This window comes from Mycteria americana, chromosome 9, assembly GCF_035582795.1.
Source record: "Mycteria americana isolate JAX WOST 10 ecotype Jacksonville Zoo and Gardens chromosome 9, USCA_MyAme_1.0, whole genome shotgun sequence".
NCBI classification, from domain to species: domain Eukaryota; kingdom Metazoa; phylum Chordata; class Aves; order Ciconiiformes; family Ciconiidae; genus Mycteria; species Mycteria americana.
The window spans coordinates 14,909,908-14,936,871 of record NC_134373.1 but is presented as its reverse complement, the minus strand read 5'-3'; the positions used below and the strand labels follow the sequence as shown (position 1 = coordinate 14,936,871).

The 26,964-nt window shown below is 50.7% G+C and overlaps 1 protein-coding gene across 6 annotated transcripts in view; it reads left to right on the top strand.

The window, feature by feature from the left end:
- NRP2 (neuropilin 2) overlaps positions 1-26,964 on the top strand; it is a 90,598-nt gene that overhangs the window by 52,448 nt on the left and 11,186 nt on the right. For 2 of the 6 annotated variants that reach the window (XM_075511906.1, XM_075511908.1), the window contains exons 11-15: positions 1-117; positions 2,670-2,822; positions 12,531-12,793; positions 14,723-14,819; positions 17,292-17,330. In XM_075511906.1, coding sequence (XP_075368021.1) covers positions 1-117; positions 2,670-2,822; positions 12,531-12,793; positions 14,723-14,819; positions 17,292-17,330 — 669 coding nt within the window. Of the gene's footprint in view, positions 118-2,669; positions 2,823-12,530; positions 12,794-14,722; positions 14,820-17,291; positions 17,331-23,476; positions 24,591-26,964 lie in introns of those variants that run through there. The other 4 variants (XM_075511909.1, XM_075511907.1, XM_075511911.1 and 1 more) reach the window with 3 other exon arrangements.

The window sequence follows — 26,964 nt, the reverse complement described above, 5'->3', positions numbered from 1 at the left end:
ATGTAAAGCCCACTGCAGAGACGCTGGTGCCCACTCTGAAGAGCGAAGAGACCACCACCCCATACCCAACTGATGAAGAGGCAACCGAGTGTGGTGATAGCTGTGGAGAAGAGGAGGGTATGTATCAGAGCAGCACACCTTTATCTCAATAAATGATGGGTTAAGAGCTAAGCAAATACTCTTATCTTCCCATTAGCTCCTATGCATGGGGCTGATTCCTGGAAAGCTTAGAGTAATATTATTAGTGATAGGCCAAGATAAAAAAAAAAACAACAAACAAAACCTGCCAAAATCTGATAAGTTATATCAAGGAAGGATGCAAGAGCAAGAGATAGCAGTTAATTCAGTCCCTAGGGTACGAGGCTTGAAGAGCTGCTCTCCCAGCTTCCTTACGTGACCTGAAGAAACTCACTTAGCGCCCTGTTTAGAGCCACCTCCGTTCCAGATCCCCTTGGCTGGGTGTCATAAATTCAGAAGGGAGAGATTCAGACTGCCTGGTATGCAGGGCTCCTTTTGCAGAGGTCACAACTGTGGGAGTAAATCACGACACGTAGAGAAGGCTGATGTCCTGAACACCTATCTGTTAAGGATCATCTTCCCTAATATCAGCTGCTTAAAATTTAGGAGGACGGTCTGGGCTCCTTGTGCAGGCAGCAGAGAGAGGGGAACACTAACTCCAGGCAGGAGTTTGTCCCCGCGGTCTTAGATGGCTATCGGATGTACAGGGAATGGTTTGGTATCTGTGGCATTTGCCTGCCTCTTCTGACTATAGAAGAGGCTGAATGTTAGTTTAGACTACATGCTGTGCTTGTTAAGAGCCAGTGCTGGGGGGAACTAATCTTCTCTGCCTCAGATCCCTACATGTAAAAGCAGACGTCATATTCTTCTGCTCCTTGCAAGGGGGATGTGAGCATCTAACGTTTGTGAAATGTCCAGATTAAGGGGAGAGGGCATGGCAGAGCTGTGCAGGGTTAGTTGCACAAGTGCAGTGTGCAGGAGATGCACACCCCTGGGCACGACAGCAGAGCCTGGGCCTTACCACTGGGGCTGGGGCATTTACACAAGGACTTCAATGAGAAATCTCATGAAGAAAAGCTATCCTTTGAGATAGCTCCTAGGACTTCTGTCACTTCAGCTTCCAGTCCCAGAGAAAAAATTAATGGCTTTTAAAATAAATAAATTAAAAAAAGAACATTAATTGGCTTTTTCACACCTCCCATCGGGATTCTGCTGTAGTTCAGTTCTGGAAATGCAAGTTGCAGAAGTAGCTCAAAGGGCCTGATTCTCATTGCTTTGCCTCAGTGATAAGCCTGTGCAGCCCTGCTACCTTTGAGGCCCTTGGGAAGCTGCCGAGAGGAAATTTAGGCCAGTAATAGTCTCTGCAACAACACGATTCCTGGGTGCAGTCCAGGGCAAGAGAGTGAGCGGAGTATGCCGTGAAGCGTGGAACCAGCCTCCCCATCAGCTTCCCTCAGATTTAGCAACAATTTTCATTCTCATACTCCATAAACAATGAGTGTGTTTCTCTGGACAATCAGATTTATGACAGCCAAACAGAAACAATGCTGCTCTCCAGGGTACAAGATTAGATTGGAATAAAAGGATCCATGATCTGCATTGTTTTATTTCTAAGTGGGAGCATGTACGGAAAGCCCTCTGCCCCTCACAGCAAAGTTCCCCTGATGCCTATCGCTTGAGTCACTCACCTCCTTCTGGCTATTGCTCACTTTGTGAGCACTGTGATTTAAAACTTCCTCTTTGCTCAGGAAAAACCCAGCCTATAATTGGGCTCTGACGTGCATGTCCTCTGAGTGCTTGGGATGGTCTCAGACCATTTCTGCAGCCTCCGTGCCTTATGGCTGCTTCCCTGACCGAAGGAGCCAGCAGCTGCCTCGCTGCTACATGCAGCCCCTGGCATGTGCCCTCCTGCCCACAGACCTGTCTCTGCAGGAAGGCTCTCCAGAGCTTTTAAAGCTGTTGACACAGGGGAATTAGCTCTGTTCCTGTTTCATAGATGAAAAGTTAAATGACTCGCCCAAAGACCATGTGGTGAGTCCATAGTGGAGCTAGAAATAGAGGCTGGCTCCTTTCACTCAGAATCCAAAAGCTTGAGCTCATGGTGACCCCACGTTTCCCCTGGTAGCATTTCCACGAGAAGGTAGGAAGCGGTGAGTGACAGCTCGCCACGTTGACAGACAGCTCCCGTCTGGTGCAAGTGGCTAGATCTGTCACTCAGGAGCTGGGTTTCTGGAGCACTTGAGATTCTCCTTTTGGAGCCAGAGCAGGAACCGATGAGCACAGAGCACTCAGGAAGTGCTCTTCCCTGACATTTAAGAAGGCATTTAATATTTGACTGCTATAGGGGAGGAAGAGAAGGTGCTGATTAGAGTCTGGAAACATTTGGTACTTGCTTTTATATTTGCTTAGTTTGGTGGATTAGCTGCAGGACGTGGTGTGAGCATTTTGATGATGCAGAACTTAAGGCTGATTCCTGGAGCTGATGAAATGTGAGATAGGTTAAAAGGATCAGTGTGAGTGAGATTTCATGCTTTCTTCAGTATTTATGGCTTGCCAGCTATTTTAGTTTTGGGTTGTTTTTTAATAGCAACCCTTCATGGGTAGGTCATTTTTTAATCCAACTTTATTTTGCTTCTATTTCTTTTTATAAGATTTCCGCCTCCCTGCGAACTTCAATTGCAACTTTGATCTCCCTGAAGACCTCTGTGGTTGGTCACATGACTTGGCAACGGGTTATACGTGGTCTTTTCAGCCTACAAGCACCTGGATTGGCAACTCTGAACCAAGCCCTGAGACTGTGCCTGGTAAGATGGTTAATACCATACCAAAGCAGGGAAGAGGAAGCTGATGGGGCTTTCTCCGTGTGAACGGTATGACTGATTATTGCACTGCTATCAAGAGTTGTGAAGGCTGTGCAGAGCTGAATGTTTTCTTTTGTGGAAGCTTTCAGATGCTTTGCTGTATGGTTCATGACTTATTTATAGGACTGCGACCGCTGGCACTGAATTCTACTAACTATCCTCTTGAGATAGCCTTGAATCAGACACTGGGCTTTGAATCCCCTATGACCGTGAAGGTTAGCCCGGGCTTTGTTCCACCTCCTGATCCAAATGTCCTCTGTAGGACCCAGTGTTTTTTCCCCAGAATGCATTTCCTCTTTTGTTAGAGATGCATTTCTTCCTCCCATATGTTGCTTGGATTGCCTATAGTCTTCAGCTATTCTGCACTCTGGGCTTGCATAGGCTGGATTTCAGCCTCCTCCAAGTGAAAGATGAGCTAAGCCCTAAGAATGCTGAAATATGCCAGCTTCTTGCTGTTTGACTTTTGCTCTTTTTCTCTTCTGTGCTTTGGAAGCAAAAGATTTGCAGGAGCATGGCAGAGCCTAATTTATGGAGGACATCACTGAGATGTGCTGGCATGGGTTGGAAGGGAGCCTGCCTCTGGCAGTGTGGTCAATAGATCAAGTTCAGCTTCATACCTTGGAACTCGCCCTGGGACTAGCACCCTTTCCATACCCTTGTTGACTTTGTGCACGGGTGGTATGAAGAACATTTGCTAGTTTCCGTATAACAGTAGCCTGCGTCACCATAGCATCACTTCACTATCAGTCATTGCTTATGAAACTCAAGGCTCCCCCAGGGAGAGCTGGCTGATCTTACCTGTCTTCAGCTCTGCCCTGATGCCCAGCGACTCCAGTGTCTGCATGCCATGCGCCCAGGGAGCCGTGCATGCTGTGGGCTCCTCCCTGCCCTCCCCCCCGGTAAGGTTGGGTCTCGAGATGCAAACATTCAGGCGAACCTGTTAGCCACCTGGCAGAGGCGCTGGCCAGATTGGCAGTGCCGCCAGCCAGTTGGAAAGCCGTGCAGCCAACACCTGGTAGGCAGTGCTAAAGAGGAAAATATGTATTCCAGAAACATATGGGAAGAGGAGAATCTGCTACATCTCCACACACAAATCACCCCCACACAAATGCACACATCATTTCTTTATTCAGCTCCTGAGGTGCTTGGCATTTTTCTAAGAGACGTGGTAATGCTGTAAGTGCAGCCTATATGGACATCTGACAAATTCTTTGGTGTGACATAGGGTCACAGTGTCTGCTATGGAGAAAAACATTTTCATATTTCAAGTGTTTATCTCTTCAGCATTTGAGTGCTTTAGAAGATTAATATCTGGAGCTCAGTGGAGCCTCAGGCAACAGGAGAGAACACTTACAGCCAGCCCCAGACTTAATAACCCTCCCCATCTCATTCGCTGTAATAATGTTTAATTAATATAAGCCTCCTGCAAGTAGGATAAAAATTACTTATTTTTATAACTCAGACTCAATTTTTCATTTCATTTCCTCTCCCCCGAGTCTCCCTACAATTAGTTGGCCATAGTTTCTTAGAAGACTCTGTTGTACGTGCGCACGCGTGTGAGTGCGCGTGCACAGCCCGGGAGAGGCTGGTGCTGCCTCAGACAGCTCAGCACGCAGTTCTGGTTTTTACCCTTCTACCCTTTCTTCTCTTTCTTAGTTAGTTATGAATTGCAAAACCTCATCACTGCGGCCAGGGGAACGCTTTCCTACTGAGTTCAGTGATCTGGTTTTGTGCCAGTGTGGAGAGCTCTCCCTCGCGGTGCTGCACCGACGAGGTTCAGGACCTGCCCAGCAAGTCACGGGCAGTACGGGCAGAGGAAGAGGAGGAGGTAGCAGTTCCAGGGCGCTGAAGTGACTTGCCCATGGTGGTGGAGGAAGTCAGCAGCGGACGCCAGGCACAGGCTGAGGGATGGTTCTTGGCACTGCCATGGGATCAGCCTCCTGGCTGGGTCAGGCAGGGATGCGCCCTCCCGGCAGCCGTGCCCATGCAGGGCCGGCATGCAAAGGCGTCACTGCTGCGCCTCGCTTTGGTCCTGCTCTTAGAAATTAAGAAGACATGACACAAAAGGAAACAACTATTTGCTTTTTTCCTCCCCACACCGCTTTTAAAAGCAACTCAAGAAGCATGAAAAAGAGGCGATGCCAGTCCCTCGGCGGGGACAGAATCGAAGCATTGTTTGGTTCACACTCCCCCACTCTTCCTCTGCCTTTCCCTCGTGCTCCCTCCAGCACTTTGTTTCTACTTAGAAAATTCATCCTCACACTCCAGGGAGCAAGGAATGAAAAGCCCTTGTTCGGGGTGGTCTTTTCTTGTGAATTCCCCACCCTGGGGTGAGCAGTTGGGTGAAGGAGAGCAGCTGTGCTTGGTTTAGGGGCAAAAACTAACAGGAACTCAAAGCCACTGGAGCCCAATTTACTCTGATTTAAAGGTGCTGGCCCAGGCTAGAGGATGTGGCTGCTCCATGGTAGCAAGGAAATGCGCTGTGCCTTTAAGAGCCATGTGGGATGTGTTTCTATTTCTTCTGAAAATGGCAAAACAAAAATTAAAATTAAAAGGGAAAAAAATAATAATGAAAGGAGGAGCCCTGGCTCAGTCTGCATGAGAGAGAGGGAAGGAAATGACCATGGTGAAATATCCTCTGTGAGGCACTTGATTAGAAAAGTCTGCTGAGAGACAGGCCTGAATTCCTCAGATATCTCCCGATTTCATTTTATGCGCTGCATGCAATTCCTCCTCATCTTTGGCGCAGAGAACTTCTCGAGACTGACAAGACACCCACTGCTCTCATTCCACTATTTTTATTTCCAAGATACTCTTTCAGGCAGCTCTGCATTTCTTTTTTTAGCCCTGTGTTCCTTGGGCTCTTGGCACCATGGATTAGCTCCACGTCCTCTCCTGCAGGCTCCTGTTACACGTCTGGGGACCCCTTGGTGAAAGTGGACCCAAAGTGCCCAACTCAGCAGAAACCCAGCATGATTCCAGCTGTTACCCTGCCCTTTGCAAGCCTAGAAAATACTGCTCCTCCCTTTTCCATGCCCCCACAAGAGATTGCCAGGATTTTTCCCTCTATGGATCTTCAGATGCTTGCCGTCTGTAGAAAGATTCCCCTTAGCTGCACCTAGCAAGCTTCAAGGAGCAACAAGTTCAGGTTTCAATGAGGTTTCATCCCCCCTCCTGCTGCACGCAATGGCAATGTGCCATTGGTGTCAAGATAGAGGTCTTAAGACCTGAAAATAAATCTGGGTTGGTAAGTTGGGCACCTCAACTCTTCCCTGTCTTTGAATTTCACTGGGGTCTTGATCTTGAAGGGTGTAAAGATCCTGGGTCGTATCCGTAGCTGGTAGGTGCGGTTGTGTTTCTCTCAGTGATGCTACACTAGTAAGCCAGCGCTGAAAAGCTGGAATCGGTGTGTTTTGCCCATTTTTTTCCCCTCTCCTCTTCTTGTGGTCATTGAGTAAATACCTTGTGGTCCTAGGAGAGCACTGTGGGGTCTGCACCTCTACCACGCGCTGCTTCTCATTCGGATGAGCACGGCACCGAGGTCAGAGCCCTGGCAGCATTGTGAACCCCATGTTGTTCGGATGTTGGCAGCTGTACATGCACACAGCAGAGGAAGCGGTTTTAACCTTGCAGCTCTCCTGACCGCATAGCTCTTGGGCTGGGCTGCAAAAACCCACCGAGAGCTTCTGTTGTGGGCCATGGCCTTGCTGGCTTTGAGGGTCAGGAATGCTGCTCATTCGGGCTGCAGGCGCTGCAGGGAAAGGTTTATTTGTTTCAAAGCGTATCCAGCAGAGGAATGTTTGTAGTGCTCTGAAGTTTCGTAAGAGCTTATTTTTTAAGGAAAACAAATGTTGAGCTGTTTTTAAGCTGATGGTGACCCTTTACCATTCCTGTGTTTTTCCCATGGGATCTTTAAAAGGGAAAGTTTCATATTTTTCCTGCAATCCATGAGAACTTCTGCCTGAAGGCCTTAATCCTACTCTGTCCTAACCAGCAGAAAGGTTTTCATGGTGTTAATGGAGCAGGGCTGGACTGAACCGGGTCTGTGCTTACTCTCATGAGACTTACTCTCAGGGCTTGTGCCTTGGGGACACATTTTGACCTCTAGGGTCAATCCTGTCCCCTTTGAAGTAGGAGGGAGTTTTGCATGCGGGGTGGTGTGAAAATCAAGCACTTCTGTGCAATGAGTGAGCAGCTGCACACTGCGGGAAGGACAGCACATACCCGGCTCTGGCTCTCCCCGCTCCCCCCATGTGCGGTGCAGATTGCCTCTCAGCAAAGCTGTACGCAGCTCTCCTGACCCTCGTTTGCACAGTGAGGACAGCAGACCCTAAAAAGTCTTTCCTGCCTTGGCTGCCAGCAGCATGGTGGAGCTAGGATGCCCCGGCACCCAGATCACAGGAGGTTTGCTGAGCGTCGGCTGAGCTGTGTGAGTGCCCTGGCCATGGGCTAAGGCCAGGCCATGGCTGGGCTGTGGCCGTCCTCGTGCCCGTACTGTCTTTCATGAGAGAAGGGGCATGGCCACGGTCTGTCCCTGCATTGCCAGCAAAGCTCCTGCTCGCTTGGGCTGGGCCGGAGGCAGAGGAGAAGAAACCACTCCTCTGGGGCTCACCCGTTTCTTTGCTGCTCGCCTGAGTCCTTAGTCACTTTTTGGACCCAAACACCAGTGATACACACTGCCTATAAAACTGGGCTGGAATGCTCTCTGGAAAGCAAGACACTGTCTCTCAAATCTTAGTGCGTGCATCACTCCATCACTTCGCAGCAGTGACTTAGCAGCCTGTGAGTCACAGAGCCCAATTCGGGAAGGCGTGCACGCGTGCAAGCAAGCCGCAATGCAAGCGCCGGCTCAGTTAATGCCTTTAATTGTGCATGCACAAACACTGGGCGTGGGGGGGTCTGCGCACACCCTTTCATGTAGGGGCATGCAGGGTGCCTGCCAGGCTGGCGGTGGACGTGGCGCAGTGGCAAGCAGCTCACTTAGCATAAATGTCAGGCTCTAATTGGCATTTGGTTTGTCAGGGACACCATGCCCTCCCTGCGCTCCCGGGGGGAGGCAGTGAGACTCACAATTGCACCGCGCTGTTGAGGATGTGAGGCTTAATTAAGAGAGAGGATGTAATGGCCCATCCATTAGAAAGGCTCCAGAGAGCAGGCGGAGGGCTTGGTTCTGGGCAGGTTTGGGGTTTTATGCCTTTTCACGGACTGATTTAGAGACTGAAATGGCAGGGACTTGGCAGACTAATTAACACATAATCAAAATTGAGGGGATTTTCCAGCAGATGCAGTGATCTAGTTAATATAAATATTAGTTTTACGGAGGATTGATTTCCCTTCGTAAATGAAAGTCTGTCATTGAGGAGAGGCCTGTCACTGAAATTACGGCGGCAGCCTTTTGAGGTGAATTTGCATGATTTGCCAAAAAAATTAAAAATATAATAACTATCCAATTTCAATCTGCATATTCATCCAGCTGCCATCCCCCTGCTACCAGAGCACCCTGCAGTCGTGAGGGGATCTGAGCTGATCCGCTCCCCAGGAAAGGCAAGGGCTGATGCAGCCTCCAGCTCCCACGCCCCAGAAGGACGGCAGGATCTGGGGCTGTGCAGGTGGCAGGCAGGGCCCAGAGCAGAGATGTCACCTATGGGATTTGTCAGACAAGAGGTGGCTGCTGGTGGGCTGCGGCGCTGCGACTAAAACACACCATGAAACAAGCTCTGCAATGAAGAAGGGTGCGGTGACCTTTGGAGGGACATAAGTGAAGGCAGTTCAGCGTGGGTCCTCCACAGGAGCAGCAGCTGTAACTCAACGATGTCCAGCAAGGGGGAAATGCGGAGGGAATGTGAAATAGCAGTAATTGCTTGTGTACCTCCTGCCCAACGTGTTTTGCTGGAAAACCTCCAGATGTGCTGCTGAGACTGATGAGGGAAGGTGCTTTTCTTGGGAGAGGGGGTGAGATGTGCAGGACCCTAGCACAGGCAGGCTGACCTTGCAGAGGGGGTGGCTGCCGTGGCTCGTGCTTGCAGCCTGACCCAAACCATGAGGCTTCATCCCCCGCTGCCCCTAATGTCCTCTCAGATGGCTTGCTAGCAGGAGGAGACGGGCGCGCCAAGAGGAAACTGCGTTGGCCAGATGGTTTGTTTGCAGGGCCCAGCTGGTGATTTATCCAGGACTCACTGCTGTGCACATACAAGCGACTCTGCCATCGTCTGGCTGGGGATGGTTGCGTGTTCATGCTCCTCTGGCTCCCCTACATCCAGATGATCCCATAAATCTTCCATGAGATTTATGCTGTAGCATCGGTTGCAAAAACAGCGGTAGGTTAAAATGCCTGAGCAAGTTTGTCCTGCCTTTTTTGAGCCGGTGCTTTGAACTACCAGTGCCAGTTCGGTGGGGGATGTAGCTGCCGTGTTAGCTGGAATAGAGGCTGTAAAGCAAAGTTCTGGGAAAGAGATTAAAATGCATTTCTGATCCTGGAAGAATTGATCAGCTCATTGTCGGAAGGCTCCCTTCAAATGTTTTAAGCAGGGGAAATCAGCCTTTCAGGTGCTTTCTGTGCCAAAGGCTTCCATTTACTGTATCAAACAGAGCAACTACTGGCACCACCGGGCTCCCACATGCTGTTCCAACAATTAGCTCCACAGTGCCCGTGTTCAGTCAATCTCAGCAAATTTGCGGGGCTTTTCAGAAGATCCAACTAGCCATTAGAGTGATCCAGCCATTTCATCTTCAAATGACACAGAAAGTTGTGTTTTCTTGCGCTCCGCTCTCCGTTCCAGAAGCTCCTGTTACCAGGAGCAGGAGCGTGTGGTACCTAAACCCACTGCCACTTGCAGGGGAGCAGCTGGGCTCATCACCCAAAGACTGAGCCTCCCCACAGCCCCTGAGATTGCCAGCAGGTCCTGGAGAGCTCTGTGGGCCCCAGCAAGCGCTGGGCAGGGAGCACAGAAGATGCAGGGTTTGGGAGGGCTCCCGCAGCTCTGAAAGAAAGAGCCTGTGTGGTGGGGGGGGCATTGGCTTTGGCTGCGGTTCAGGAGTTTCTTTGATTTCACAGCCTGATAGGAATGGGAACAAATTGGAGGTCGGTGTCATCCCTGGTGGGAGGGATGTGACTCAGAGGCACACAGGCTCTTTTGCTGAAGCGGCGGAGGCAGCGAGGCTGGGTACCACCGGCTCCCTGTGAGGGGTGTGGATCGTGGGGGGTGTCCAGCTGCACAATTAACATAGTCCCCTGCGGTCAGCTGTGGGCTTTGGGTGGATCCAAGGGTGGCTCGCATCCCTGCAGTCAATCAGGATGCCTAGATACTGGCACCAAAGGTTGGCCCTGAACTTTGAGGATCTGGATTTGATCCTTCTTGAGCCTGGCTGGTGCTTTTATTAAGGATTTGCCTGTGTAGACCATTTCAGCTGTGAGATAATTGTATGATCGTAGTCTGATTTGCTCTTCCACCTTGTTTGTTGTTGCTGCTTTTTTCTTGTTGTTGTTGCTTTTTTCTTTGAAGAGGCTTGTAGTGAATTACAAAAAGAGGATTTTAATTCAGGAGACCTTGATGACTTATTATGCCTTATTGCTCCTTAGGCATGGAGTACAGCTTGTTCTTTTTTCCTCCTCCACTTGTTTATCTCCCACATCTCCTCCTCCACCACTACCACTCCAAGGTAAATCACAAGAACACTCCTCCATTAGAGAACGGCATGGTACTTTTTCAAGTGATTCACTCAAGCAAGAGTAGGCAAAAATGCTTTCATCTTTTTTTCTGCTACTGTTTGTTGGCATAAAGTGCCAAGTGGCCCAAGTACATTTCATCGGTGCTGGCAAATATTGCTGGAAAATGTTGCTCTTTCTTTATGAGGCCGGTCAGGGACAGATTTGTCCTTCACGCAGCAAAATCAGTGAAAGTTCATATGGAGTGGATACGCTTTTGCAATATTTTGATCATACATCCCAGGAGTAGAGTGATGGCAAATCTTTCTGCTATCTTGTCCTAAATTTATTTTAGAAAGCTGTGTAGCTCACGGTGGTTGGTTTCAGCCCAACTCTCTGGCAGTGACAAACTTGCAGCAGGGCCAGTGGCTGTGCAACCACTGATACATCTCCCTTGGGCTGGGACGTCACTGGACTGCTGAGCGGCAGTGAGGTCAGCTGCTGTTTTCTGGGTAGGAGCTGTCTTTCGCTGCTTGGGAACTGGGCCCTACGTTCAGGTCTCTCTGGTTTAAGTTTTGGAGATGTTTTAGGCGCACTTTGCAAACGTTCTCAGCGCAGACGCTGCTCTTCTGCCATTGCTGTGGGCACTGAAGCTGCAGAGGGAGCAGGGCAAGCAGGAAGCAGGCTGCTGCTCAGAGCTTTGCCTGTCAAGCGCAGCGGGCTAAGACATGGCGAAAGGAAGCGACAGACCCTTAGGTGTGGTCCTGGGGCAGAGGTAACCCTGCTGGGCTGCAGGAGGGCTCACACGTGCTGGCATGAAGCACCAGTGACGCTTGCCCGCTGTGTAGCAAGAGCAAGTGTGTTCATCCCGTTGTTGAGTGAAAAGCGAAATACAGCAATATCTGTCGTTGGCCTGTCTGTGTCACCTTGTACTGCAGGCTCTGCAGTCGGAGCAACCCAAGAGACCGTCCTGCCATTGGTCATGATGGGAGGGGGCAGGATCAGGCCAGCTACACGCTTGGCTTTCAGTCCGTGCTAAGGGACTTCAGGCATCCAAGCTGCAAATGGGGAATTCCTTGAGGAGGCTTCTCATCCGAGAGGGCTGGAAACCACTGATTCCAGACCAAATCAGCTGTGCCCAGGGATTTGTATCCATGGGCTTTTGATGCTATTGGTATTCAGATCAAGTATCTCCAGTTCCAGCCTCAGTCTTGAACTTCTCCTGGGATATCAAACGTACCAAATCTCCTCCCTGAGGACTGGCAAAAAGCATGGCACAATTTAAAATGTAGTATTAAAGCAAGTGAATCCCCTGCTGTATGTATTTCAGCTGCGTTCAAGTTTGCAGCTACCCACTTGTCACCTGTGCATACTTCACTCACTGGGACCACGTCCTTCCTCTGTGCTGTGCTTTAGGGGCTGTTTTGCTGCATTACAGAAAAACCGAGAGCCAGGCTTTCATTTTGTCATGCGTATCCTCGAAACAAAATTGTCAGCTAGACCCTGATTGTGGAGTATTTACCGCTGGGGATGAAAAGAGGCAGGATGAACGCAGCTTGAGATCCCCATCCCAAGATGAGTTTTCAGCACCGGCAGTTAGAAAAACCCACCTCAGGCTTGTTCACTGAGCAAGCTCCCAGCAGAATAAACACACACCCACCCCCAGTGCCATTATTGTGGCGTCGCTTCTTCTGACAATAACTGCTCTTTAACTTCTCCGAATTATATCGATCTTCGGCTTACCGCTTTCTGGTTTTGCTGTTGGTCTCCTACCAGACGGTAGTGGCTGGTGAGGGATGTGTGCTCCTCGGTGCCCGGCCCAGGCTGCACAGGGCGCAGCACGGGCATGGCTTGCTGCACACACAGGGTGCCGGGGTGAGACCCCGCTCCTGCAGGCATGGGTGTGAGAGCCTGCCCAGCGCTGCCAAAGCCGCCTGGCAGGAGGTGAGGCACTTGTTGCAGGTGGCCGCAGAAAATAATATACTGGTGTTTTCCTCTTTGGACAGACGGCAAGAATTACCTGCAGCTGCAGAGCAGCAGAAGGAGGGAAGGCCAGCGAGCCCGGCTCATCAGCCCCACCATCTACCTGCCCCGGAGCGCTGTCTGCATGGTCTTCCAGTACCAGGCGTGGGGCAGCAGCGGGGTGATGCTGAGGGTCTGGCGGGAAGCCAGCCAGGAGCACAAGGCGCTGTGGGTCATCACGGAGGACCAGGGGGAGGAGTGGAGGGAAGGCCGCATCATCTTGCCGAGCTACGACATGGAGTACCGGGTAAGATGCTCGGGGAAGGTGTGCTGGGCCAGGCAGGCATCTCCAGCATCTTTATTTCAGTGTTTCAGAGCCGGGGCCCATCGATCATTAGGGAATGTGGCTGTTTGCATTGTGTTTCCCGAGTTACTATAGTAACTGAACGACACTGTTTGTTATTCAGAGAGTGCCTGTTTTCTGCACAGACTTGGGCCTTTGTTCAGCCTGTTGCCTTTCATATTCCTCAAATCTCCACTTTGCAAATATTTTCCCTTCTTTTTTTTTTCATTTCGTTTTGTGCCTTTCCCCCTCCCCAGCTGGTGCTCATCGGATAGTCTGACCAGAGGCAGGCGTGCAGCTCCAGGGAGCAAACCCAGGCCCTGCAGGCAGAAGAAGTGGGAAGCGGGGAGGGGGCACGGCCAGCTCTTCAGGGCAGGCAGCAAACAGCCCTTCTCCAGCCTCGGCTGCCAGTGCTGACCTGGGAGGAGGAAGGGGGAATGCGGCTTCGGTTGTGAATCCGCTTCTCGGGTACCTTAGACCAGATCAGAGGGCTGGGTGCAGCGCTGTGGGATCAAGGCCCGGTCCCACTGTCAGGAGATCAGCGGAAGAGGAGGGATGAGCTGGAGGGAGCGGCGCTGCTCACCACAGCCGCCTGAGCCCCGCTGGCACGGCCATGCCAGCGCCCCGCAGAGAGGCTGCTGCTTCCAGGAGTGCCTTTGGCGTGGTTAGCCCTTCCGGGCAGCACGCCGTTTTCCAGGGAGCCAGGGATGCTGTTGCACTTGTTAACGAGCATCAGCACGGCATCCAGCACCCTCCGAAGCAGAAGGAAACACTCACTTGCAGGCCCGAGGCAGCGCTTTGACGACCACCCCAGCAGGCCCCTTGCTCTGGCTGGCTCCCAGTCCCCACCCTGACCCGGGGAGCTGCTGCTCTCAGGCCACCGACCCCTCCAAACTGCTGCCTCCTGCACGGGCCGATGGCTCACGCTTCGGACCAGCAGCTCTGACGTTCTGTCCTGTGCGCAGACAGACAGCCAGCCCTTCAGGGAGGGCTCCTCGCAGGCAGGCGTAGGATTGGGCTGCCCAGCCACCCCAGAGAAAGGGAGCACCTAAAATGAGGAGAGGAGGTTTGTGAAATACGTAGCCCTAGGAAACTATTTGGACCCTCGAGAGCAGCCAGGGAGATAGAAAGCAAAAGCTTTGCACCAGAGCTGCGTGACTAGTTTGCATGTGTGTGTTTGGCTTTTTAATAAAATACCAGTGAACGCAATATGCCTACAGATAAGAATCCTGGGCACTGGCTGACTACTTTGCGTTAAACGTGAATATACCGGCATTAGCTAAATAACAGCATCATTATGTAAATAATGCCAGTCTCTCCACTCAGCAGTTCTTAGAGCTAACGACTCTATTTATTTTTGTAAATATATTTTGCCTGTGATTAAGTAGGAATAAATTGACCCTTCTCCTCTAACATTTCAATACTCCTTATGTAATGTTGATGGCAACAGCACTTTACAGTTAATGTAGCTGTGCATTTTGTGTCCTTCTCTTCCTTTTTTTGATCATAGTCCAGTTAATACCACGGGCCAAATCTGCTGCTGCTGTAAGTCAGTGTTATGCCACTTGCATCATTTGTGCAAGGGCCGGAGGGTGGCCTGCAATGCTGAACATTGATTCACTGAGTCTTTATTCCATGCAAGAGACATTTGCAAGACATTTGCAAGCTGAGTGCTGCCAGGCCAGGTAACAATCTTTCTGCTGAAACCATCCCTGCAGAGCAGCTTTCCCTGGGGAAGGGGTGGCAGAGGCAGGGCAAGGAAGCAGGACTGGTCTCAGGTTGTCTGCAGGTGTGCAGGGAATGCCAGGAGCAGATCTGCCCTTTCCCTCGGGAGCAGCAGCCGCTCTCTGCCTCCCAGCTTAGCATTAACATTTCTGTCCCAATTTCTCACAGATTGTGTTTGAGGGATTTATACGCAACGGCCACTCGGGAGAGCTCGCCCTCGATGACATCCGGCTAGGCACCGACATCCCCCTGGAGAACTGCATGGGTACGTGCTGTTGTGTCTGGCCGCGGGGTCGGGGATGGCAGTGGGGACAGCCGGGGCTGGAGGGCCTTTGCTTGCAGGCTGCCAGTGCACCACTTCTCCCCTGCTTAAGTTACCGGGAGTTTCTGGATCTCAGCTAGGACTTTCCTTGCCCACAAAAGAAATGAGGGGGACTCAGTCTCTGAGGGATGGGGGCTCTGACTGTGTTGGTGTGAGAGGCAGGAAGCACATGTCTCTGCCGTGCAAAGCTGAAAGAGCAGCTGAGGGTTACCGAGGACTATTCTATGTGATAAGGACATACACCAAATTTAAAAGGAAAGTGCTGGACAAAAGAAGCCAGCTGTCAGTCAGTATTACACATTTAGAGGGGCTGATGAGTTCAAAAGGAGTCTTCTCTAATAAGAAATGAAATAGCAGAGGGGTTTTACAGCAATGTTAACAGAATAACAAAAGAAATTTTTGTCCTAGAATTCACCGTTCCCCAAACCAGGCCAAAAGCCAGGTGGATTCATTCAATGTGAAAGACAGAGAGGACTTTAAAAAAAAAAGAGAGAGAAAAAAGTGTGTTTTAGCAGTTTGCTGATGGAGCTGTTGCCCTGCCCTGTTCCTCTAGCTGGCAGACCCACGCACGCACTCTGATGGCTCTAGTCGCCATCTAGCTTGGATGTGGATTAAGAGCCATCCAGTTGAGGATGGGACCAGCAGTATTCACTTAGTGGGATCTGTGCTGAGAGCTGAGAGCCCACAGCAGCGAGGCCCTGCTCTTCTGCGTGACCTGAGGGAGGCATGTTTCACTGTTAAACACCCACAAAGTGTCCGACCCATCCTGAAGTCAGTGGAAAAAGTCAGGTGGAGGAGAGCCTCTCTCCACTTTGGGCTTCGAAAAGCCCCGTTCAGTGAAGCTGCTCTCCTCTCCCCCACCAAGGGAGGGGGAGGATCCCGGTGCCTCCCAGCCCAAGCAGGACAGACGCTCTCTTCTGAGGGGTGTATCTCAGGGGAGGAGGCATGGGACAAATTGTGCCTGGGAAGGGCTGGTCATGTCGCTTGCCATTCTGTGCAGGCAGGCGATGGTGAAGATGGTGCAGGAACCAGCATTAATAATAGAACAGAGTACGGGGACTGCCCCAGAGGTGCTCTTGAGTGCCGTCGGTCTCAGTTTCTTTGATGCTTTCAACTCTGCTGGTCTCCCATCTGCCAAAGGACCTAATACTCCCTATGTCAAATTCTCTGTATTTAAGGCTTGCAGTGGTGTTTTAATCCCTTGCCTTCTATGGCATTAAAGAGAAGCAAGACTGATGATTAACACCAATAGCATTTCCTATCTAACTTCTTTTAAGCTCAGCAATTCACCTAGCTCCAGTGTTACTGTATCTTGGGCCTCATGAACCTAAAGCTTAATATTTCAAAACAAAAGCATTAATAAATTACAAAGTTTCAAGCGTTGCCAGCCCTAAAAATAACACCAAACTGCTACACAAAATGATTTGTCCCATTCTAGAAAGTTGAATGGGAATCTTAAAACCGATAACGGTAGTTTGTTTCAGATAATTTCTAACAAAGGACTCCCACTGCAAACTTTAACATAACTCATGGGTCGTTTCCGATGTCACCAAAATAATAATGAGACAGTAGAAATACAGTGCTGTTCTCTCTCTGTCAGGGCCATGAGAATAGCTGACTCCAGCACAGGCTACTGTTTTTTCAAATGTAATCCTGGGAAGTAATCTGATTCCTTTTTAGCGTGAAAGAACGCTAATAAGTCACAATAATTTTTTCCTTTGACAGATGTGTCATTCGCATTCTGAACTTGAGTGATGATTTCATAGCACTCAGTAGAGCCAGAGTCTGCTTCTGTGACTCACAGGCATAATGCAGAAGTAATCTAAAAATAATCAGAAGTCTATTGCTTCTGCGAGCAAGTAATCAGTAATAAGTACTGATTATTGCTTTTCAGATCCAGTAATTTGTAATAGATTACTTCAGAGTATCTTGAAAGAAGAAAAAAATCACTTGCCTTTGTTTCTTGGCACTGAGACATGGAGAGGAGCATGGCATTGATGCCCAGAACACAGTTCCCATGTGAATAACGATGCCAGAGTCGAGCCAGAAACCAAACTGCTCTTGGAAATTTTGGGGAGTTTCAGGGTTTCATCACTGGGCCAGGTGGGGCTTTGTCTTTGGATGACTCAGGCCAGGCAGCTGAATCCAAATGACCCTCAACTTCAGATATAATTTTTTCTGAAGTCTGCATCTGAGTTGAAGCTTATTGTGTCTGGTCACTCCTCAGCTGAGACAGGGCTTCTCCCCATCCTGGTGAGGTTGGCTAGCACTCTGCGCTGTTTCCAGCGAGTGGCTTCTGTGGGGCACAGCCACAGACCTGCTCCTCTTGGTGACTGCAAATCAACAAAGACATGAACTGTGGCCTTGTGTGTAATATTCCCCTTTCTAATAGTAGGTGTTTTTTTCCCTTTGCAGAACCCATCACAGCTTTTCCAGGTGAGAACTACTTTCCAGGTAAAACTGCACTTCTCTCAGTTTCTTTCTGCTGGCATGGGCTTTTACATTGAAGGAAAGCGAAGTGCGTGCTTGTACAAACAGCAAATGTTCTGAGCAGTGAAATGGCAAATGTGTGCTAAACCTCCCACGCCGCAGCAGCAGGAGGTGGCACCCTCTGACTCCTGCTAGGTGACAGGGAGCAGGCAAACAGAAAGTCCCACTGTCTTGGGGCTGAATAGCATTAGGAAACCTGCCATCACGAAGCACCTGGCCTCCTGAAGAGCAGCTGAGCCCAAAATGGGAAGGCTGAGGAATAAAGGGTAGTTATCAACAGACGTAAATGAAAAACCAGTAGCTAATTAAAGGTGAAATGAGGTGGCAATGACTTATGTTAGTGTGGGGGAAGGTTGTTTCTAGTTTACAGATGCTCTGGCAGTGGTGGTGGTCGAGCTGCTGGCGAAGGAGGGTGAGGCAGGTCTGCTTGGACGGGGAAGGGACTTGAGAGGTAGAAGTGGGAGAGCAAACTGCCATGAGGAGCTCTGAAGGTGACAGTCAGTAAAAGGAAAACAAGGTGAAATGGTGCATTTAATAGCTTAATACTAGCCTGAAGGATAGAAACCGGCATTTCTCTGATCAAATCTACAGAGTAAGACAAAGGGTGAGGAACTCAGAAAAACTGCCTCGCTCTTTGAGCAGTCAGTGGGGATGCTGTTTGACTTGTTCCGAGGTGAGAAAAGCAATCCGATTTTGCGGGGAAGATCAGCTTAGTCTGTTTGAGAGTTTTTTTCCCCTGTTCTGGTTTTGGATTTTGTTTTCCTGCCTGCCTCTTCAGGAATGTGTCTGGGGGTTGTGTTGTGATGAAGAGCAAACTTGGGGCTCCCCTTAACTTTGAAAGTTGTTTTGCCAGTTCGGTCAATGCGCCCTTTGCTTTCACTTGGATGTGTCTGCACTCTTCCCATCCCCTACTCTGCTGGTGCGCTGTAAGATATGGCTGGGCTCTACCCTAGAAGCAGCTGCATTTCTGTGCGGGGCAAAGCTGTCTCTGGTAGGTATGTGTGGTGGGAGCTGTGGCGGTAAAGGAAAAGTAGACACCGAGACTGAAGTCATGTGTGCGACTCCATCCCTGGGATGTGAGGCAGGCTGTGGAGCGTTACCAACGGGAGGGACGTGCGCAGGGCGTAACACCGTATTTTACAGTCGTACCCATAGTGTAACAACTAGGAATTTGGGCTTGCTTGTTTGTAGGCTGCTTATTTATCTGCTACTCAGGCTTGTGGTGTTACTGAAAAGCTGCTGCAATATTCTCAGCTGACAGTTAATGCCTCACGACCCTTCCTCACTTACACCATCTCTCTATGTTCTCCTGGGCCTGGTCTGGTACCTATTTCACAAACAGCTTCCTTGTCTTTTGGGGCTTATAACACACGTCATATTCAGTTTGAACCTCATTTTGGGTTCTCACATTGAGTCTCTCCCAAAGTCATGTTGTTTCTTTTGCCCTTCACCCCATGCCCTGCTGCCTGTATGCCTCTATTTCCCTGTCGTATTCCCCAGGGCACGCTGGCTGGGTAGGGACAGCGTTTGCTGTGCCCAGCACTGTGAGGCCCCTGAGCACCACAGGCAGATGCTGTTGCAGGCAGACCTCCCCTTCGCACAGGAGCGCGCCAGCTTGTGCCAGTGGGCTCCTGCCCATCGCTAGCTCCCCGGAGGACATCCTAGCACTGCTCACAACAGGGGAGCAATTGCAGCAAAAGGTTGAAAAGGTTTCCCTGGCTGACAGGCAGGAATAGATAGGGCAGAGGGATGGAGTGACCAGGGAAGGAGCAAAATGCAAAGGGAAAACATGAAGAAGTGAAGATGAAGCTTGGAGAAAGCAAGATAGCAATTAAAATGAGAGGAAGACAGAGATGCCCAACAGAAGGAGAGGGCAAGAGGAGGGGAAGAAGTCCCTGGCTGGAGAAAAAAAGGGAGCTCAAGAGGAAAGACTGTGCAGGAGGTATTGAGATGTTCTGTAGCCCCCACTCCTGCAATTACATGTTGAGCTGAAAAAGTCGGATGCCATTAAAAATAATAGCAAATCCTTCCTCTCCTGGCTTGGGAGCAAAGCTGAAAATGTGCACCTTACAGGCTCCAGGATCACAAGGCAAATAATAAGAGAATTGTGTGGGTGGAATATCTTTCAGCTAGTGGGTCGGGATCTTACAAGACCAGTCAAGTGTGCTTAAACAGTGCTGCATTTGAGAGTTGATGCATCTCACCCGTAAAGAAAAGGTATAACAAGTGGCTGGAAGCAAGGACTTAGATAAATACCAGGCTAAAAATAAGAGATGTATTCCAAAGAGCGTGGAGACAAACCATGGGGAGAATTTGCCTTTGGGACTGGTGGATTCTCCCACACCAGGTATCCTGAAATCAAGACAGGGATATCTTCCTGGAGAAATGACAGGTAGCAATTAAGGGGTTGAGGCTGACACCGGTTTTGTGGCATTCAGATTAGATAAGTGTAATACTCGCTTTCATCTGTGCCATCTATGAAAAGTCCAGCTGTGTTGCTTGTCCACAATGGTTAATGTCAGTGATTTTGGAGAGGAATACGAGCTGTGACACGGCAGTGGCAGAGCAAGGCAGGCAGCCCTCTAGGAGGCTCTCTGGAAAGTATTTTCTCCTTTTTTCCCCCAGATGACTTTTGCTCTTGCTTCTTTTGGGTTTTGGTTTCTGCTACACAGCTCTCAAACTGGTCCCTGTAGAGTCTTCCCTGTTGGGAGGAGGAGGGGGCTGTACCTGGCCAGGTTGGAGGTGCGAGCACAGCAGCACACCCACATGAAATCATCCACCCTGTAGGGATTAAACCAGATTTCCACTGACCGATGTCCCAAGCCATGCATGAACACAGCACCCACAAACTTGACAGCAACAGCAGGAGGCATAGACGAGAACCGTAGTGAATAAATGAGGAAGGGGAAGAGTGTGTGTGTGTGTGTGTGTCAGAAGGCAAAGGGTAGTGGAAAAATTATTAAGTTAAGAAGATGGATTTTTTTTTTCCATCTCCCTGAGCAGAGAACTTTTCCACTCATATAAGAGAAAACTTCCAGAGAGCAGCAGAGCCAGTAAAAACAGAGCAGATAACAACAGCGCTGTGTGCTGAGTGGATGGGCAGCTATATTTAGTGGCTGACAGTGTAAGGAAGAACAATCATTAATGTTGGGAATTGGCTTTGTTAGGGCTTAGAGACAACTGAGTGTGATTCCTTAATGACTTCAGTTGCTAAATGAACTCTCCAGACTTCTGCTATCTCCTCAGCAGAGCTGTGAGGTACGGAAACGGGGGCTGAGGAGGGGCTTTGCACCAACCCTCACGCTTGCAGCCCCAGCTGCTGCATGGGGACATCTGGAGCGGGTCAGAGCCAAGCAGAGGTTGTCCTGAACCCGCAGCCGCCTCGAGATCCCCCAGGGATCCTTCCCACAAGCGGGATCATCTGGGGCACATCACGCTGCCTCCCTCCATCCCCAGGCAGGCAGAGGGCAGAGGTGCATGGGGAAGGGGCAGGGGGTGCAGGCTGGGCACCAAGGCACATGCTCCTCTACGGCCAGACCCACCCTTTGTACTCCCAGCCCTGCACCGGGCAACGTACAGCCATCAGGCCACGGAAACCTTCCTCCCCTCTGTTTTTCAGAGGGGAATGCTGCTCCCCTGCAGGAGCCATCGGCATCCCTAACACCTGCCCCCTCTCCCCACCCCGGTTTCCACTGGCGGGGCTGGATGCATATCGGTGGTGTGAGAGGCTGTTTGCCTGTAAATCTCTCGCTGGAGCAAGGCACTGTGTAAGCAGAGACTGTCACCGAGTGTAAACACGAGTGGCCTCTGCACAGGGAGCAACCCCGCGATCTTCCCGGGGGTCGGCCCCACGCCCCAGTGCTGTCAGGCGCAGGCGAGGTGTTGCTGATCCATTGGGGATGGCGGTGGGACGCGTATGGGTCTGGGGAGGCTCAGCCGGCTGGCTCTGCAGTGGGACACAGTGGCGGGTTATCGGGGAAGCTCAGGGCGGTGTGGAACGTGCCCACCCCAGCGGGGGGCTGGCGGGGGCCCCCATGGGATGTCCCAGACTGCCACCCCCTGTGCAGCCGGGTGAGGGGCAGCAGCCGCTCGGGGAGGCACAGGGATGCACCGCTTCCGTTCCCCCACGGCAGAGCAGCCAGTGGAGGTAGAGGAGAAGGTCAGAGGGCTGCCCGCTCCCTGCCTTCGCCATCCCCAACACACGGCCCAGCCTGGACCCCCCTTCCCCAGGCGCCGTCGGGGGGCAGGAGGGACAGGGCCACCCCCATTCCTGGCAGCGAGGGGTGGCTGGGGTGAGACGGGGCGAGGGCGGCGTATCTGGCAGGTAGGCTTCTCCTGAGACATCCGAATTTCTTGCCTACAATGACAAATATGTGGGTGGTTCCCATCCTCCTGCTCTGTAAAAGCAGGATTTGTCTTGCCTGTGTGGGTTTTTTTTCTTGGTTTTGAGGGGATTTTTTGTTGTAGCTATGTGGGTGCAGTGTTCATTCTTATTTTTACTGCCTGGGTTTTGGGGGATGGGGAGGGGAGGAAAGCCTTGTGACTGGCGGAGGAACCATCATTTTGCCACATCTCCTGTGCCACCAGCAGCAAAAAAGCCATCACCATCCCAAATTTGCCAGGTGATGGCTCTGCTGGCAGGGCAGTGTTTGGAGGGGAGGGCAGAGGCCGTGCTGCGAGATGCCCTTGCTGCTAGCAAAGCCGGGTGCATCCTGCACTGTTTTGTTTTTTCCCCTTGGCATCCTCCGAGCCTGCTCAGGAAACCAAGCTGGAGTTTGGTTAGCGCAGAGCTCAATGATATGCTGACATCAAACTGCAGGAGCCCCCCAAATTCTGCTTGCTGGCACCCGGCCAGGGGCTGCCCCCCACCAGTGGGCGGGGGGCAAGAGGAGAGGGCGAGCGCAATGCGGGGGTCAATGTGTTCCGCAGCAGAGCGAACCCTTCGGAGAGTTTCCCCCGGGACTTTGTCCCCCTTGAAGTAGCCAGTAAATAAATGTGGTGTGAAAGTGCATCTCTCCCGAGTTATTTACAGCCTGCCTCTGCGAGCGGAGCTGGGGAGGTGGGAGCAGCATGTGCAGGAGGAATAGTGCAGAGCCGCTCTCGGGCCGTGGGCGTGAGCGCAGACACCGGCGCTCCTCTCCTCGGTGCCTGCTGGAGGCACGTGTGCGTGCATGCTTCTGCGGACTGGCGGTAAGGCCCTATGCGCTTCTGATCACCAGATGTGCGCCGAGCTGTCCTGGGATGACCTGGGAGGCAGGAGCAGCACCTTGCAGCCGTGTCCTGCCTCCCAGCACGCTGTGGCTGCAAGAGTAGGAAGGGTTAACCATCGCTGGGCTGAGCCTGGGCGCTGCCTGCCCTTGAATTCAAGGGAGGCAGGTGCTTTTCCAGCCCTGCCTAGGTGTGTTTGCTTTATTGGCATGAATTCATAGTCCTGGCTTGCTTAAGCTGCAGAGAGCATGAGTTTCTTATGTGAGCGTTGGGTTGAGTTTCACAGCCTTGTGCCATGTAAATAATCGTAACCATCCTTTCTCGCTTTAAAAAATAATATGGAAATCTGTAAGTCTGTGAATGGGGCACCTAGTGAGACGAGATCTGTGTGCAGAGCACTTTCAGACAGACATCTTCTTCTCTGTCTTTTCCGTAAGAACGACAAATGTTTCTCCCTGTAATTTCTTTCCCAGTCTCCTGCGGTAACTTCCTCGGCCATCTGAGATTACGCTCTTCCTCCAATTAGGAACGTGATGTGTTTTGTCACTGCTTGACAACATCTGCCATGTGGAGACAAAACCAGGCGGCTGATCTGGAGAGGGCCAAAAAAAAGAGGGGAAAAAAACATTTGTTGATGCCAGAAATAACAGGAATAATAGCGTGCATATGGAATTTGTATTGCGATCCAGGCAGCCTGATTAATTAAAATGGAAGAAAAAGGCACTTGAATATGCGGGCTCAGCAAACACCAGGCTGTGCTCCCCCCCAGGAGCACACCCCGCATCCGGAGGCGGCCCCGGGACCCGTGTTGCTCCGTGCTGTACTCTTGAAAGCATGTGTGTTTCTTTTTGTGCGTCTGCATGCCTCCCACCTAGCAACCCTGTTCTGTGTCTCCTCCCCAGGGGCAACCCTCCTGCCAGGGACCGAGCCCACAGTGGACACGGTGTCAGTGCAGCCCATCCCAGCCTACTGGTATTACGTTATTGCCGCCGGAGGTGCTGTTGTGGTGCTGGTCTCCGTCGCGCTGGCCCTTGTGCTCCACTACCACCGGTTCCGCTATGCGGCCAAGAAGAGCGATCACTCCATCACCTACAAAACCTCCCACTATGCCAACGGGGCCCCCGTGGCCGTGGAGCCCACCCTAACCATAAAACTAGAGCAAGACCCCAGCTCACGCTGCTGAGAGCCGAACAGGAACGAGAGAGCAAACAAAACACAAAACAGACAGACAGACAGAAACTAAGACTTCAAATACGTTGCCTCAGTTTTGCACTTTTTTCCTTACCTAGCATACGTGTGAACTCTTAGACATCTCCGTCCCTTCTCCGTCCCCCCAGCCCTCCCCGAATCTTTTACAAACTCTAAACTAATGCTGCATCTTGGATCACCAGAAGAGACACACCGCCCCTTCACTTCAGAAGTGAATGCTCCCTTTCGATTACCTTTCGAGGACTCTTGGGGTGTTGGGTGGGTTTTTTTGTTTTGTTGTGTTTGTTTGTTTGGGGAGTACTTTTTTGTTGGTAGGCTTGTTTGGTTTGGTTTTTTCTCCTCCTGGTAGGCAACCTGCAAGGAAACTTGATGGTGAGCCTGGAAGCTTGTGTGTGCGGCTCGTGCACGTGTGTGCTAAATCTGTGTATGCAAGTGTGCATGGGAGCGCGTGCGTCTGACTGACTGAATGTATATTTAGAAACAGACCCTTTTTAATTTGCTTGTTGTTGCTTCCACTTGCACAGGGAATGCCTTTTTTTTTTTTTTTAATTTTTTTTATTTTCCCCCCTTCCCGCCTCCCCTCTGGAAGGTCTGGGACATGTTAATGGTAAATACCCTGATTTGTTTACTTGGGGAAGAGAGCAATGCTTTTTTTTGTTGCCTTATCTAGCTTTGGCTGGGTTTCTTGTTTGATAGCGTTAATGTCTCGGGTGCAAAACGAGAAGAAGAGGCCAGGCTGGACAGTAGGAATGTCCACCTCAGATGGCTAGAAGAATCCAGAGAGGTTCATAGACGTCCAAAAAGTAAGATCTCTCCATCTTATTCTTTCTGCAGCCAACATGATAACACAGCCATTGTTTGGAAGGGGGGGGAACCCTCCTCTTCCCCCACCCACAAGTGAATCTATTTAAAGTTGCCTTATATCAGAGAAGCTCATAATGAATGTTTTGTTTGTATCTGTTAAAGCCAGCCTTAGGGTAACACATAGACTTCAGCAGGTCTAAGGTGGATGCTAAATACTGTAGTTTCTTGAGAATTGAAGGTTTATTTATTTTGTAAGTATCCTCACTCTGGGTGCGGATGGTTTTGCTTTTACACGGGGAAGGGGGAGAGGGCTCCTCCTTGTCTTTCTGCTAGAAATGTTCAAGGGACAAGTATAATTCCCCTTTCTGAGTTTTGGGTTTGGTTTTTTCCTCTGCCCAGTTCATAGCTGCTGAATTATAAAAATTGCCAGTTGACTTTCTAGAATGTCAATTAGTTTTGCATTTGCTAATGTTCTGCTTCTTAAAGCATCAGTAACATTTAGCAAGCAAAGCTAGCAGGCGCGCCTGGGGGGCCCAGCTATTGCTGCTGCTTTAACTGGGGAGGCGAGATGGAGCCTCCAACACGCCTCCGACTGTTGAATGGCCCAGCATATTGTAGTGGAAATGCCTTATATAAATTACTGAATGATGACATGCAAAAGTGGTTTGAATCATTAACTCTAATCTGTTTGCAGGCAAAAAAAGTACCTCCAGTGAGCAAGGTTCTCCATCTTGTTTGTGTTCATTTGTGATGAGTGATCAGATTCCCTGCCCTCTCCTAAACTTGCTAGTGCTCCCCACCCCTCCTTTGCCCATGAATATTGCATAAAATGAATCAAGGCGAGCAGCTCTCTTCCCTGCAGTCTTGAGCTCCCTTTTGGTCGGGGGGAAAAGTGGAAACACAATTGGTGCCATGGTATTGGCCCCTATTGTAGCAGAACCCTCTCCCCAGGGGATCTCTGTCGATGGGGGTGTCACACTCCCCTCCCTCCCTGCCTTTATTCACGCAGCCTGTTTCAGTCCCTTGTGCCCTTTATTCAGCAGATTTCAGCGGGACCCCCTCAGCTGCAGCAGCAAACGCCTAAAACGTGCAGGGAGCGCAGAAAAACCCAGGGTGATCTGGCATTGTGAGCATGTCAGGGGTGGTGGGTGCTCGGGGCAGCATCCCCGGGGCCCTGACTCCCGCGAGCTTTGCAGCACCCCTGTGAGGGGGGCAGGGGCGTGCCTGTCCCCGCAGAGCCGGAAGGGACCCGGCGGTGCTGCCCAGCGGTCCCCGGAGAGGGGCTTCCAGGGTGCTTTATCCACGAGCCTCCTTGTTACGTAGCGCTGGTGCTGCAGTGCATATGGTTTGTGACGTGAAATCCCACCCCCCCTCAGCCAGCTGCAAATTAAAACAGATGTGAAATATTGGCATGCGCTTACTGCATTTTCAGGTCAGCCCAAGCCATGTCAGCAGATGAAACTGTCGGGTTTCCAAAGTCAGTTCAGGCTCCCTAGGTCAGATGATCCCCTCGCTTCGACCAGGTTCACCCCCATGGACTTTAGCAAGTGTGCATCGGTGTGTCAGAGAGGAGAATGTGGCACCCTGTCTTTCAAACCAAAATCACCAAAGACAAAACAGAAGGTCACTTCAAGATTTTTATTCCCAGTTCTCCCCTGCTCCTCGAGCCCTGACATCCCCAGCATTGCCCAGTTGCCTGTGTGTGAAAAATATCTTGTGGAAATTTGAAACTCTTTGAAGATGTATTGTGTGGAATGTAATAAAATGATGATATTTTTATACAAATATCTGGGGTTTTTCTTCCTTCTTTCTTTGCTAACAAGAACGCTGTCGGTTGAAGCGAAGTGGTGATTCAGAACTCCGTGTTTCCTTTCAGAGTATCAGGGCCATATACTTTAGGAAAGTGAAGCTCCCGTTCCTGCTGCATGCAGACCCGCAGCTAACCCCCGGCTCCCGACAGCACAGCTGGTGCGCACACCCTGCCTCGCTGCACTCAGGATCGGGCCGTTAATAGCGGCTTTTAGATCCATTACGTTTGTACCAGTCCTTAGTGGGAGTTTTGGGCAGCTGGACTGACACTTAGGGTTGTTTGGGGATTTCACCAACGTTGCTTAAGTGCTAAATTGCTCAATGTGATTATGCAGAATTCCTCTGGCCGGGGCCCCTCGAGACAGGACATCTGACTTCCCGGGACCCCGGGGGCCGGCTTGGCTGCCAGCTCAGCTGAGCCGTGCGCTCCGTCCCCAAGCACAACGAAAACCGGGTAAGCCATTACCAAAATTAATGATGAAAATGGCAACACGTTCCTCTTCCGTAAAATCCTTGCTAGGCCTCTGCATGTCAGACTGCAGAGGAGAGCTGCGTGGGAGCGGCCTGG